Source organism: Saccostrea echinata, unplaced genomic scaffold (genome assembly GCF_033153115.1).
Source record: "Saccostrea echinata isolate AGI-Se365-2 ecotype Australia unplaced genomic scaffold, CSIRO_AGI_Sech_v1 ptg000009l, whole genome shotgun sequence".
Classification (NCBI taxonomy): Eukaryota; Metazoa; Mollusca; class Bivalvia; order Ostreida; family Ostreidae; genus Saccostrea; species Saccostrea echinata.
Genome location: NW_026889758.1, coordinates 52,704,579 through 52,720,048, shown reverse-complemented (window position 1 = coordinate 52,720,048; position 15,470 = coordinate 52,704,579). Strand labels below are relative to the sequence as shown.

The 15,470-nt window shown below is 33.7% G+C and overlaps 1 protein-coding gene and 1 pseudogene across 1 annotated transcript; one reads left to right on the top strand and one right to left on the bottom strand.

The window, feature by feature from the left end:
* The first annotated feature begins 1,678 nt into the window (after window positions 1-1,678).
* LOC133183096 (uncharacterized) lies at window positions 1,679-5,385 on the top strand. Its single transcript, XM_061318045.1, has 5 exons — window positions 1,679-1,845; window positions 2,081-2,190; window positions 2,417-2,515; window positions 3,061-3,170; window positions 3,955-5,385. The coding sequence occupies exons 3-5, from the start codon at window positions 2,440-2,442 to the stop codon at window positions 4,825-4,827; spliced, it is 1,059 nt and encodes a 352-aa protein (XP_061174029.1). The 5' UTR covers window positions 1,679-1,845; window positions 2,081-2,190; window positions 2,417-2,439; the 3' UTR covers window positions 4,828-5,385.
* A 131-nt stretch (window positions 5,386-5,516) lies between these two features.
* Window positions 5,517-9,655, bottom strand: LOC133183936 (uncharacterized; annotated as a pseudogene).
* Between the last annotated feature and the right edge of the window lie 5,815 nt (window positions 9,656-15,470).

The following is a 15,470-nucleotide window of genomic DNA, read 5'->3' as shown; positions in this document are numbered from 1 at the left end:
AAGGTCAAAGTTGTTGGTATCCAAAGGAAGGCCTTGTCACAAACAATACAAATGTGAAGTTTGAAACCCCAAGCTCCAACTGTTCAGAAGTTATGGCCAAGGTTAAAGTCTCATAAAATTTTGCAAAAGTGGGTCAAACTCCAAGGTCAAGGTCAAACGGTCAAATATGATGGTACTCAAAGAAAGGTCTTGTCACAAGGAATACACATGTGAAATATGAAAGTCGTAGCTCCAACCAATCAAAAGTTATGGGCAAGATTAAAGTTGACAACAGACAGACAGACAAACAGGACAAAAACAATACACCCCCGGGATCTTTCGATCCGGGGGCATAAAAATTCTCGAATGGGACGTTAAACAACATACAATCAATCAGTCTATCTATTGCTGTAGTTTCAAGTCCAAGTAATATACCTTTCTCTCCCTTTTTTAGTAGAGCTACATAGGGGAAGTAGGGTTTTGAAAGAATCCCACAGAATGTTCTAATTTTAATAGGGTCGGAAAGTCTCGTTTACTTTCATTTTCGATTTGCAACTTCCGGGCAGCAGACCAAGATGCCGCTGTGTTTTGCCTTCGGGTGTACCCATATGACTGGCGCGAATCGAACATGTAGTTTATTCAGATTTCCTACAGATCCAAAAAAGAGGAAGAAATGGATTGATAGATGCAGGTATACAAATGATAATACTTATTTTAACAAAACATTAAACTGGAAAACCTGTCTGATAGATCCAAGCCCCGTGTCATGTTATCATGGTTATAGGCCTATACTAAACAAAACTTTGCAGGCCTTATATATACATGTATATCATTGTATTTACAAGGGAATAGTTATAAATTTAACCAATTAGTAGAAATTGTCAGATGATTGTTTAAGAAAGGAACAAAGAAATCGTGGCTTGACTTTTCAGTGCAAATTAATATTTAGAATTATTTTAAAATTATCTTCTGTATTTATATGTCTTCACTCTGTCTCAATCTTCATGATTAACAGAACTTTTAAAATCAGCTGGTATCATACATAATCTCTCAGACAAGACCCATATTAGAAATGCTTAATGTCCAATTTATTTTCATATTTTTTATACTTAGTAATATGAAATTAATTCAAAATAATAAAGAGAATACATGTGTAACAGAGTTAAAAGTGGCTATGCATTGTATATAGTGAGGCCACGCTCCTACTAGCACTAGCTAGTGGGTTAACCCTTTAGCTCAGTAAATAGAGTGATTTTAAATCTGAGGGTTGTAGGTTCAAGCCACAGTGTGGACACCCCTAGCTAATCAGTCATATTGGCGCTCAACTACAAAACCCACATTGTGAGTGATGTTTATAGAGTCTCGTGTGTGAGATACCTCAGGGGTAAGAAATCTCAAGAAGGGGGAAGTGTAACAGAGTTAAAAGTGGCTATGTGTTGTATATAGTGAGGCCACGTTCCTACTAGCACTAGGTAGTGGGTTAACCCTTTAGCTCAGTCGGTAGAGCGTTGGATTTTGAATCTGAGGGTTGTAGGTTCGAGCCACAGTGTGGACACCCCTAGCTAATCGGTCATACAGGATACGATGTAGCATTACACCAAAAGTTTACATTAAACATATGAAAGTAAACTAACTGCTATTTATAGATGTGAGTTTAAATAATGTTGTACAAACAATTTTTAAATTATTAATTTGATTATATAGTATTGAATTTATCCTCAACCTTTTCAGGAGAGCAGATAGAGAATACAATAGTAATGATCGAATTTGCAGTTGCCACTTTAAAGATGGGAGAAAAGAGAATGGGCCGACAATTTTTGTATACAGCAAAAATAATTGCTTTCCTGACTTTGTCGAGCCAAAAAGGTAAATATTTCTTACTTGACAGATCTTCATACATAGTTGCTTTCTAAAATTTATGTCAATATGACTCTTTTTCATCTCCTCCTTCATTTATATGTATATGTATCATTTATATGTAATGTATATGAGAGTTAGCTTGGTTTTCAATGATAATTGTATATTTATAACTATTATTTTTTTTTAACTTTTAAAATATATATATTTGTTTATTGAAGAGCATAAAAATAATATTTTACAGACGCAAAATTACTGAAACAGAAACAGAAGGAACCCTCAATACAGAGCAACCCAGACAAGCAGAGCTAAACCACAATGACCACGACTATGCAGTTTCTGGAAGTACTGAAGGTAAAACAATTTTCACTTTGGCAAGACTTTCACTTATCACCTGATTTATCCACTGGGTCATGCTCACAAAAGGTTTAAAGTATTGGAGCCCTTATATTTTCATATCAGTTTGTTTTGCATGCCCTGTAAGATTATTGTTTGCAAAGACTGCAGTAATTTATCCTTTCATTATGATGCTTTTCATAAAAATATTACTTTGTGTGTAATTTATTTGTATGCTTGACAGAAGGGTTTGATGGAGAATGTGCAATGACAACTTCACAGTGTGAAGGAGGGATCCACGCTGATCACAGTTATACTGCTTATTTTCCAGAGGCATCCAAAGGTATTGAAAAAAAAATTATATCAGATGGACATTATTTGTATTATGCCTATATTATTATGTCTATTTTTAATAAGTCAGGCTATCTTAATAAAATTGTTTGTTTGCCCTCTCCAGACCAACTGGCTAAAAATGGTCCTACACAAAATTTTTACATAACCTCCAGGAAACAATTTTTTAAGAACTTTTTTCTGAATTTTTTCATTACGTCAACAATTACCGACATGGTGCAACTTACCCTACCAATCCTATTTTTTTACTCTGATTCTGGAGAGGAAAAACAAACATTGTTTTAAAGGTGGCCTCACAAACATATTTATGTGTCTTATAGAGCCTTATATGAAAATAGAATATCATGCTTGGGGGTGGGTTGGGGGGGGGGGGGGTTCAAACTTCTTTCAGTACCAAATTTAATTCATACACTAGCTACTACCCTTATTTGACTATACTACTATACTATACTATACTATACTATATACCACCCTGATGTTAAATGCCTACTATGGTTTAATGTTGATATTGCTAATATTGTTTTGTAATCATTACAGAAAGTGTTGATTTAGCAGAAAGAGTGAAAGAGCTCCAAAGAGAATTAGAGTCACTAAAACTGAAAAAACAAGCCTTTACAATTTGCAACATAATACAGGACCCAGACAAGGTATGTTATTTGAGCATATTTTTATGCCCCCTTAATCGAAGATTTGGGGGCATATAGATTTAATTGTTGTGTCCGTCCATCTGATTAGCTGTCCGTTAGTCTGTTTGGCCGCAAGAAATTTGACCTTGCCCAAACCTACTGACTGGTTGGACCTACAATGTATGGCTTTCTTGTATCACATATGTATTCCTTGTGATGGAGTTTGACCCACTTTTGCAAAATTTTACTAAACTTTAACCTTGGCCATAACTTTTGAGCAGTTGATGCTAGGGCTTTCATACTTTACAAGTGGATTTTTTTTTTGACAAGACCTTCCTTTAGATACCAACATCTTTGACCCCCTTTGACCTTGGAGTTCGAGCCACTTTTGAAAACTTTTTACTTTGGCCATAACTTTCGAATGGTTAGTTCCAAGGTTTTCACATCTTTGTGAAAAGACCTTCACTTGGATAGCAACAATTTTGACCTTGACCTTTGTCTGACATACAGTTGAAAAATTTTAATCTTGGCCATAACTTTTGAAAGGTTGGTGCTCGGGTTTTCATATTTCACAGATGTATTCTTTGTGACAAAACCTTCTCTTGCACTTAGGTACCAACAATTTTGATTTTGTTTGACCTTTGGAGTTTGATTTGCATTTGTAAATCAGACTCCATTTGAGGTGCTTTAATTGAAGTTGAAAATGGCGGTTTTTACACAAGATGTTTATTTTGTATAAAAATAGTATACATGTGGCAATATTCATTGATCATAATTTATAAATGGTTGTTTTGCTTTGTTATAGATGCTGTTATATACTTCATTTCCCTCAGAAGTTTTCAATATACTGGTGTCTTTGTTGGAAAGAATGGCCCCATTCCAATACTATAATGGATGGACGGTACAAGGGATCAGTACCAGTGACCAGCTCCTTATGACTCTTATGAAGTTACGCCTTAATTTAAGGGATTTGGATTTAGCAGAAAGATTTAACACCAGTAAAAGTACTGTCTCCAACATATTGAATACCTATGTTACAGCGCTGCATGAAATTTTATTTGAAGGAGTGATGAAGGCTGTTGGGATACCCTCCCAGTTAAAATGCAAAGGGTCAATGCCCAAATCATTTGAGGAGTTTTCCTCTGCGAGAATAGCAATGGATGCCACCGAAATCACACAGGATGTACCATCAGACATGAATAACCAGTCGCTATCTTACAGCAACTACAAAAGTCGCCATACAGTAAAAGCTGTCACGTGTGTAGCACCAAATGGTGCTTTAGTGTATTGTTCAGAACTCTATCCTGGATCCACCTCTGATGCTGCCATTGTTGATCACTGTGGTGTATTGGATATGTTGAAGCCAGGTGATATGATCCTTGCAGATAAGGGCTTCAACATATTTGATAAGCTTCCACCAGGAGTGACATTAAACATACCACCTTTCCTGTCATCCAAATGTCATTTCACAAAGGAAGAAGCACAGCTTTGTTACAAGATTGGGAGAAGTCGAATTCATGTGGAGCGAGCAAATGAAAGAATCAAGAACTACCGTATTCTAGATCACATTCCTGCACAATACAGACATCTTGCCACTAAAATTTTCCAACTGTGTGTAGCTCTTGTTAATTTGCAAGCTCCTCTGTTGAAGGAAATAGCAGAAAAGTATGAAATTTAGAACTGGTGTGAATTAAAGTAGTACACAACATCTAACTTGTATCTTTTCAAACATGCTAAATATGTACACAAAATCTCTATAATGTTTATATTCATTATTATACTTTCATGTTAAATACTAAAATCAGATTTGTTTAAGAAATATTAAACAATTTGTAATGTTATCCTCAGCATTAGCAACACACTTGAGAATGGGTACATGTAACACAAGGATAATGTAAAATTATGCGCGCACAGTTCATCATAGAATTCTGGAAACATCAGTTGTGCATTTGAAAGAAGCCAAATAAACTTAATATCAATCAAAGCTTGAAAAACTACTTTTGAAAAACAATATGTTTATTTTTTAGAGAAAAACTGTTATATAATTCACATGTATTGTAATTACTATATATGAACATTACATGTATATATGCTACAGTGAATGTATTCTGTGGCACTTGTCTAATCAGGATGTTGTGTATTCAGAAATCATGCATAATATAATTATATAAACTTAATATAAACTATACGTCCCTTTCAAATAATTAAATTGTTTTAAAAATGTTGTCTGACCCTAATTACATAGATCTCATTTTAATGATATTGCATCTTTAGAATTGCAGTTTGTATATATTTCTTTTCTTTTACTTTTTTGTGAAAAGGACTCAATTGCACATCTTAAATTACTTATTTTGTTCAAAATTTCCACACTGGTGATGCATGCTTAAGATAATGATTGCTTTGATCATTAGTTGCAAAAAATAAACCATGATAAAATTAAACAGTTTGGCAAAAATTAAAATTCTCTTTTTATTTACTGCACTAAGGGAAGAAGGCAATGTAAGAGATCTGTTTACAGTAAACATAGTTACTTACTTTGGTGGTATTCATAATTTAATGTCTTAGGTATTGCTTCATGTTCACTTATTTATGGACATGCTATTAGCAAGCACTACTTGTCAAACAAAATGCTAATCGCACTGAGATTATGATTGTGCTTATCATACTGAAGAAGAGGATTGAGCTAAATTTTGAGTGCACCAATATACATGTATGCTCATGTACAATATAAAGTCAGTCAAAATTTTACTGGAGAGAGGGTAGAAACACATTAAAGTAGAATTCAATCATGTTTTTCAAGTGAATTTCCCATAATTCGTCTCGAAGGATGCGAATGACTTCCATGCTTACTGGTGTCCAAACTACGAAATCACAACAAGTGGTGCCTGTAAGATAAAGCTGGCCTTGAACTTGGTGCCAATAATCATGATTCTCTCTAAGATGCAGGACACCCTCAGAGTCACACTCTAAAATGATTTCAAAAGATCGACATCTATTCTTTCACTAAAATAATGTAGGATAATTTTATCTAGACATAAATCATGAAAGATGGTTTCATCAAAGAAAAATGAGAACTAATTTACATATACCAGGCTCTTTTAGAAAACTTTCAAATCGGTTTGTACTTACCTAGAAAGAAATCTTTCAAATTTGTACAGGCATCCTTGATAGACATTGCTCTTGCAGAGAAAGGACATTTAACCTCTATAATATCTGGTGATGCACTCACTTTTCCTTGAAGGTGAATCTTCAAATGTTTGGGATCACCTTGGACAAATCCATCAGGAGAGGCACCAAGAACACCTGATTCATGAAGCCATATGCCTGAAATTAAAAACTACAATATAAATTTAACCATATTTGTTATGTATGTTGTTTTACATACCATTGGGTAATTTTTTCACTCATATCGAGGGCTTCTAATTTCGACCTTTACTCGTCATCATTATGCAGTGACCAATCACAGAGTAAACACAACTAACTGAGCTATCATGATTATTAAGAGGCAAAATTCCATACTTAATAATGGATGTGTTATCAATCGTATCTTAATGATAGAAAAAAATCAAGGGAATTAAGTAAATATCACAAAACATGTACATAACATCGCAAACCATTTTATTCTTCAGTGATCAATTTCTTCATTTCATTAAAGATGAAATAGATGTTCTGATGAGAAAACAAAACAAGCATCTAATGTTGAACGTAAATTGTTTTATGTCACAAAGTTGTAGAAAAGGACCAGTTCATTCCAAATTATTACTTAAGGTCACTACTGATGCAAAATTTTACCTGTGTTGCTAACAACTTGCATCACAGCAAATGCAGGTAGGATAATTTTTTAAAAACATTTAAATTGAATTTGATAATTGTTTACCTGTCTCTAATATCGAGACCTCTGAAAGTTTACAATAGTCATCTTTTGCACTCTTTTCATGTGTAAGTCCCCACTGAATAGAAGCTCTTTTCTCAAGATTATATGCACTGAGTAATCTTTTCTTTAATGATACTGAGAGCCTACAAGAAAAAAAAATGAATTTCATAGTTTTAATTTAAAATTATTAATAAAAAGACCACACATTAAGAATTCAGTAATATTATTTTTAAAATGTAATGCTTTTGTACATTAAATAAACCATTGTAAATTTTATTTACCGATTTCTTCTAATAGCACCAATAACTTGTCCAAAATTAGATGCAGTAATTCTCAATTTGCGAACAGCTGCCCATAAAGAGTTCTCTCTTTGTCCTGTAGTCAGCCATGCTGTTTCAATAATCTTTTCTGAACAAATGACAAGTTTCTCCCTATGTTAAAAATCATATATATATATGTATATATAAAAAATCTGTTTTTACACCTTCATTTCTTTAAAAGCCAAAAATAATGAATTATTTCAAAGAGCACAAGTTTTTACATATTCTGTTTATTTGAATTTGAATACCTTAAATAAGATGACTTGCACTGAGCATTCAAGTACTCTTCACTTATGAGCTGGTCTTCAATAAGTAATGCTGGCATTTCCTCACACTCAGGCTCATTTGATAAAATCCAGTGCATAGCTGCAATAAATGAAATAGCAATTACCATTACATTGGCCACAACTTTCAACATATTATGTTGTAAGTTAACGCTTGTTATGTACTTTATTTAGCTGACAATATATGTTTGGTCATTGTGAATAGTCTATACTTAAAATACCTTATGAATTACAATGTATTAATTATTTACTTAAGAAAAAATGAAAAACATTTAAAATGGAAATAATATTTGTTCTAGGTCAAAGAAATTACAGGTAGATGATATACCGGTATGTTCTCAAAATATATGCCACACTAAGTTGACATGTTAAAAAAGAAAATTTAAAAATGATGAAAGTGTTACATAAAAAAAAAATATGTAACTTTTTAAAAAATAAATGAAAATCCATTAATAACAAAAATGTAACATTAACTCAAAAATAAATCATAAAATGAGCCTTGATTCAGAGGAAACAGTTTCCCTTGTGACAAGGATGAAAAAAATATTGTTCATCAAGCAAACCTGTAAATCTACCCAAATGACCTAGCTGATCATACAAATATGATCTATCTGCATCTGTCATCTCTCTTTTTAATGCTCTAAATTTACATGTATATACATCAAGTATTCATTACAGAATGAAATATTCAAATGAATAACACAACCTTTCATTTATTATTTAATTACCAAATATATAATGTACAAAGGTGCTTGTGAGTTACCTATAATCTTGCCTGGGTGGATACATTTCCCCCATTGTTGTTATGGCTTTAGGAGGAGCAGATTTAGGATGCTTGATCCAGCTGCACTTCACATCTGTCTTGCTTGCCCTCTTATATCTAAAGGATTATTTTATACACTAGTTAGTAAAGCACTTAGATTTAGAATAGACAAAAAAATAAAACACACAAAATATAAATATTGACAAATTCAGCTGAAATAAAAAAAAATCGGACTTCAAGCTGCAAAACTGTTGCATTTTTTTAAACAAATGAATTAACAGAATATGCTTCATGTACCCAAACAGAAGAGCTGCAGCTACATGGTGGCAGCGAAACTGGCCCATTGGACATTCACACGTCGATGACTTTATAGTACCAGTACTGTTTTCTTCATTTTCCAGAAATATCTGTTAAAAGTAAAAAAAAAAATAAAATAAAATAAACAAGTCTCTGTCATAGTGTTACAATGATATCGCCGACTATCGAAAAATCATCCCTGAAGTCAACAAGTCAGCGACAATTGATAGAAAATTTTAAAATCAAAGTTGCTACATTTTTTAAAAATTTTTTTTAAATACAAACTGGTTCATCTTTTAACATTATCAAAGGATATTCCCCTATTTCTCTTGCAAATGGCAGACAAATTTTCCTACTAAGTATAAACTGAAGTTGGTCTCATAGATTTGTATTGAAATATTGTTTTCATCTTCGAGGATATCTGAATATTTGCTGGTTAACTTTATTCAACCTTTAAATTAAATAATTAAATTCGATCGTATAATTGATTGTATGCTACTGATTCAATTTTATAATCGATAGTGAATTTGGTCAAATTTTGCAACACTAGACTCTCTGACTAAATCTACATGTTTTACGGAATATTTTCAGTGAATTGTAAACATGATGAATTCTTTGGGCGAGGTGGAGGAGGCCAAGACGCTGGATTACCACAGCCCGCAATTAAAAAATAGTTTAAATCTATAAACTTTACTCAGTTTTTAGTTATAAACATTAAAGATCTTGAACAGACTCTTAGATATAGTTTGAAATTGTTCTAATGTATTGATGCGAAATCGAATGTACATACCTGAACTTTGTAAGATGTGTCTCGCATTGACGCTTGCACAACCGCAGTAATAACGCGAAACTCTTTATCTAACACAAATTTTAAAACCCTGTCGCTATCCACAGCTTTCTCACTTTTCCTGGTAAGTTTTGTGTGGCTTTCAACGTACCGAGCCCAAGTACATTATTGATAAAGCCATCCTTGGCAACTGCCCGGAAGTAAGTTTTCACGTTATATCTCGCGAGTCACGTGACGAGACTTTCCGACCCTATTATCATGTGAACACTATTCACTGAAATCACAAATCTTTATAGAGAAATGGGTATCGGTATATTTCACATGTATGGTAAAGATTATTAAAATGTATCCAAGAAAGGATAACATATAGAGAAAATTCACAATTTCTTATTTTTGTAACCATGACTACGACGCTACAAATTCCAATACTATTATTTGACCTATACATAAAGTGGAGTGTAATTAAACCAAGTTTCATTGAAATCGGACCAAACTTATTTCGAATGAATTTCATCTAACTATACAATAGCAATACCCTTCTTCGAAATGAAATTTTAACCAGAAGTTTCTGATGAGACTGTAGCTCTACTGGTCTGTATGTATAACAAAGGAAAAGTAGCACTTGGATTTGAAACTTAACAACATGCAGCAATAAATAGAATTATATATCTTAATGTAGTCTACTTGTGTGTCAAGTTATATTAAAATCAAACAAAAACTGTAGGAGGAGTAACATTTTGAAAGTATTTCCAAGAAATTTCTATTTTAAGTAACCATGGCAACATCATTCACTGAAATCAAAAATCCATATATACTATTATGTATCATAGTGTAGTCTAATTGCGTGCGAAGTTAGATTGAAATCAGACCAAAACTGTAGCAGGAGTAATGTTTTACTTGGAATTTTGCAAAAATTTCTATTTTCAGTAACCATGGCAAAACCATTCATCAAAATAAAAAACCAAGTCATCAAAGTATGTATCTTAGTGTAGTCTACTTGTGTGCCAAGTTATATAAAAATCATACTAGAACTGTAGGAGGAATTGCGTTTTCTAGGAATTTCACAGATATTTCTATTTTAGTAACCACTGCAACACCATTCATCGAAATGAAAAACCGATGCACTAAATTTTTTACCTTTGTGTAGTCCACTTTTGTGCCAAGTTCTTTTGATTGATTGATTGTATGTTGTTTAACGTCCCTCTCGAGAATTTTTCACTCATATGGAGACGCCACCACTTGCCGGTGGAGAGCTGCAAATTTTGTCCTATACTCGGCACTTACGGCCATTGAGCAGTGAGGGACCTTTTTCGTGCCAGCACCTACTGCGACACGGGACCTCGGTTTATACGGTCTCATCCGAAGGACCGGTCTCCAAGTCCCACAGTGGGATTCGAACCCGCGACGTAAGGATCAACTCCTTACTTCGCGACTCTAGAGCAAACGCTCTAACCACTGCGCCAGGCGGGCGACAAGTTATTTTAAAATCAGGCAAAAAATCTAGGAGGAGTAGCAATTTAAAGGAATTTCATAGAAATTTCTATGTTTAGAAACCATGGCAACATGGTTATCGAAATCAAAAAACCCATGCAATTAGTTATGTATCTTAGTATAGTCTACTTGTGCTCCAAGTTATATTGAAATCAGACCAAAACTGTAGGAGGAGTAGCGTTTTAAAGGAATATTACAAAAATTTCTATTTATAGTAACCATGGCAACACTGTTCATCAAAATAAAAATCGATGTACTTAATTATGAATCTTAGTGTAGTCTACGTTTGTGTCAAGTAATATTGAAATCAGACCAAAACTGTAGAAGGAGTAGCGTTTTAAAGTTATTTCACAGAAATTTCTATTTTAAGTAACCATGGCAACACCGTTCAACAAAATCGAAAACCAATGCACTAAATTATGTGTCTTGTGTAGTCTACCTGTGTGCCAAGTTATATTGAAATCAGACCAAAACTGTATGAGGTGTAGTGTTTTAAAGGAATTTCACAGAAATTTCTATTTTAGTGACACGGCAACACCATTCATCGAAATGAAAAACCGATGCACCAAATTATGTATCTTAGTGTAGTCTACTTTTATGCTGTTATACTGAAATCAGACCAAAACTGTAGTAGTAGCGTTTTGATAAATTGTTTACAGACAGACAGACAGACTGGCGAACATCTTCTGGTCTCTGACGAGTAGAGCTAAAAAAGGTACATGTACACAGAAATACTTTGGTTTTTTTTTTTAATTCCTGATCTGTAGAGTTAAACATATTCTTAGCAAAACATGAAGAGATCAATTAGCACATCAATTACAGATTTTATCGTATAAACAGTTCACGAACCTGCCTTTTGCTATCACATAACTCCAGACTATGTTTCAGATGGACCCAAAGTGGTCATAACCAAAGAAATCCATGATGCTCATGTGACCACCAGGGCTAATGGGCCTCAAATTTTAACAAACGTAATTTCCTAGCATATTCTTACCGATTTTTTATTTTGATAAATGTTGTTGCCATGGTTACTTAATATTTCCAAAGGTTATTCCTCCCACTGTTTTTGTCTTGTTGCATTAGAATTTGAAACACAAGGACTGAATCAAGGATTATTCTTCTTTTTATTGCTGTTGACATAGTTCCAAGTGCTACCGTTCTCTTCATATGTTATTTAAAAAAAAAACAGTAGAGCTGCACTCGCAAAAACTGTAGGAGAAGTAGTGTTTTGAAGGAATTCTACAGAATGTTCTTATTTGAGTTATCATGTGAACACCATTCACTGAAATCTTAAATCTGTATAGAGAATTGGGTATCGGTATATTTCACATGTATGGTAAGGATTATTAAAATCGATCCAAGTGTGATGATCAGAGATAATTCGAATTCGAAATTAGGAATTCTGTAGTAGAGAGAAGATTACATTAAGTCAATAGCCAATGAAAAACAGAAATCAAGGATACTAATATTTTTGTTTGGATGTTGTTTAACGTCCCTCTCGAGAATTTTTCATTCATATGGAGACGCCAAGGATACTAATAAGAAAAGGTATAAAAGCGCTGTCTTCTTAGTGCAGTCGCACCAGTCAGTAGGACAGTCAATGGAGTCAGAAGTTGAGCTGTCGAAAAAAACATTCGGCTAAGGTGAGACAGGGATTAGACGTAACTGAACAAGTCTTTTCTTTCCTATCTTACATTTTAGTAAAGCTTCTAAATAAAGTAAAATTTACATATTAATAAGTGAGCCAGAAGTCGAGACCTAATTGATACAATTAAATTTAGCTGTAGTGAGACGAGTAAATTGAGACTTAGATTATTACCCCGTCCCAAGTTGTTGTTGTTTTTTTTGTATAAAATTTCTATATGTAAGGTTCTCAGAAGTTATCTGAGCTTTCCTACGAATCACCTTTTTGAGCAAGTAGCTCAGTCCAAATTTAGGAATAATATTTTTGTAAATATCTTGATTATTTTTGTAACTTCCACTCGGTCACAGTCAAATTTAATGGTGGCAGCAGTGTACGTACAGTGACGAGGAAAATGGAACGCATGGTGCCAGGTCGAAGTCAAATGCGGAGAAAACTTTGGATAAGAAATTTGATTTGAGACCATATTTAGTGAGAAAAACCAAGCATACACCTATTCGGCAAGGAAAAGATAAGCACAGATAACGATGGAAAATGGGTTCAGATGGGTATGAGCCAGGTTTAACTTATCAGAAGAGACCGACAGAGCATATAAAAGAGAAATAAAGCACATGACGGGTCAGGGTATCATTCAAGAGAAGAGCGCAAATATGAGACAACAGATCGAATAGCATCAAAAACAGCCCATGGTTGGTGGAATAAGATCAAATATAAAACCAGCTACGAATGATAGAACCAGCTGAGCAATGCTTGGAAATTGGAGCAAACTTGAGAATGGACCATACTTGGCTGTTTCATTGAGAGGACAAGTGCTAGGCGTGCTTGGTAATTTGTCCGATGATGCTTTTAACAATTATGATGAGCTTGTTGGATCGTTGAGCGAGCGATTTGCATCCTCAAATCAGTTAAGAAAGCGTAAAAAGAAGGCCTCAGAAACACTCCCAGAACTGGGACAAAGTATGAGAAGATTAACTAACTTAGCCTACCCAACGGCATCCACTGATGTCAGGGAGACGCGAGCTATGGAGCAATTCCTTGATGCTCTTTTCGACTCAGATATGAGACTCCATAAGCAGCTAGGTTAAGGACGCCCATAGGAAATACGCATTAAAAATCCCGAGAAAATGAATATAGTGTTGTTTTTTAAACAGCTTGAGTTTTGATGAATGGGAATTGTACTAGGGTAAGTCAGGGTAATTTCGACCACCGTTTAATTTCGACCACAGGAACACAACACTACACGAAGATCTACGGAAATGTTGAGACATGTTTAATTTATTCGGAATTATAGAAAACTATTCTTCAAATTGTGTGTCCTAGTGTAATTATTCATCGCAAATATGGCTTGATCAGTGATATAAATAATATTTTTACTATTATTTATGTCTTCAGTTTGACGTTCGAAGTCCCCGTCTTCAATGCGCTTGATTTATCAAGGAAATGCAAGAGAGACAACTCGTACAACCTCTTTTTAAGTTTAACCTTGTTCAACAGTCTACAGCATGAATTAAATTAAAATTGTTTTATTTTTTCTTGGAATATCTTTAAGTTGCAGAATTGTACAAATTTATCTTGGATTTCTCTCAAAATGCACAAGAAACGTCCATTTGATTTTGGTCGAAATTACCCCTACTGATGTTAAGGACGCGGGGTAAATTCGACCACTTAATCAGAAATATGTGTAAGTTGTCTTCAACAGCTGTTTAATGCAATGCAGAGTTAGATCTTAAAAAAAAAATGATTATACTGTATATGTACAATATTATCTACCTATAACCTTTTATATTTAAAAAAAAAATATGTCAGATTAATTAACATTTGCATACCTAGCTATATACTAGTATATTGTCCGGGCCGTTCACGAGGGTGCATCACTGATCGACGTGCGAGAGAACACGGAGTCGGCACTGGCTATGAAATAGCACATGGCGAGAGCAATCCAAAAGTTTCCAAACCCGTCAAATTAACAAAATAGAGGATGCAGGCAATATTAATTGTATGTAAAAAAAAAATTTAGGTTTTTATAATTTTTTTTCATTATTACGAATGCCTAAACTTTGACGGATAAGACTGGGGCTATCGAAAAACCAACGAACCAGTCGTATTAAGATCGTATCACACAGTCCAGGTACACAAATCCAAATAGTACCCAAAATATCAGAACAACACCCAAAAGAGCCACAAGTATCTTGAAACAAAGAAACAAAAAACAAAACAATAAAAAAAAAAAAACACTATGATGTTACACGTTATTAATGATTTGTTTGAGTTTGTTTTTTTTTCGGGGGGGGGGGATTTCAGAGGACTTTGCTTTTGTAAATCTTTATTTAATTGACTTGATCGAATTTCTCAGGATTTATCTCTTTTCAGAATTTAAAAAAACACGTAAAATACGTAATACAACGATTTTCAATTGAATGTGTAAATGGTAAAAATTAATGAAGAAAAATATACGCAATTCTAATGCTATGCTCAAACCTTATACATGTATATACAATCAGAATGATTGTGTTGTGAAAAGACGATATTAAATAAAATCACTTTTGGGTTTTACATATTAAAAATCGTATCAAAGAAATTATTTGTGGAATCTGAGAAAATTTCATCTATTTGCATAACTATATATATCACAATTTTAAAATATAGAGTTGGCGAATTAAAAGCAGAATTTAGAATAAGGAATAAGAATTAAGACGTCAATAAGACAGCATTAAAAAGCTTAAGTAACCCAACCCATTTCTTTACTGTATGGATACTAGTACTTATCCATTTTAATCTTTTTATTGAGAGGGATAGAGATAGATACACGTATTTTCTAAATAAGGCAATATAGTTTCTCGGACGGGACCATAAATTTTGAATA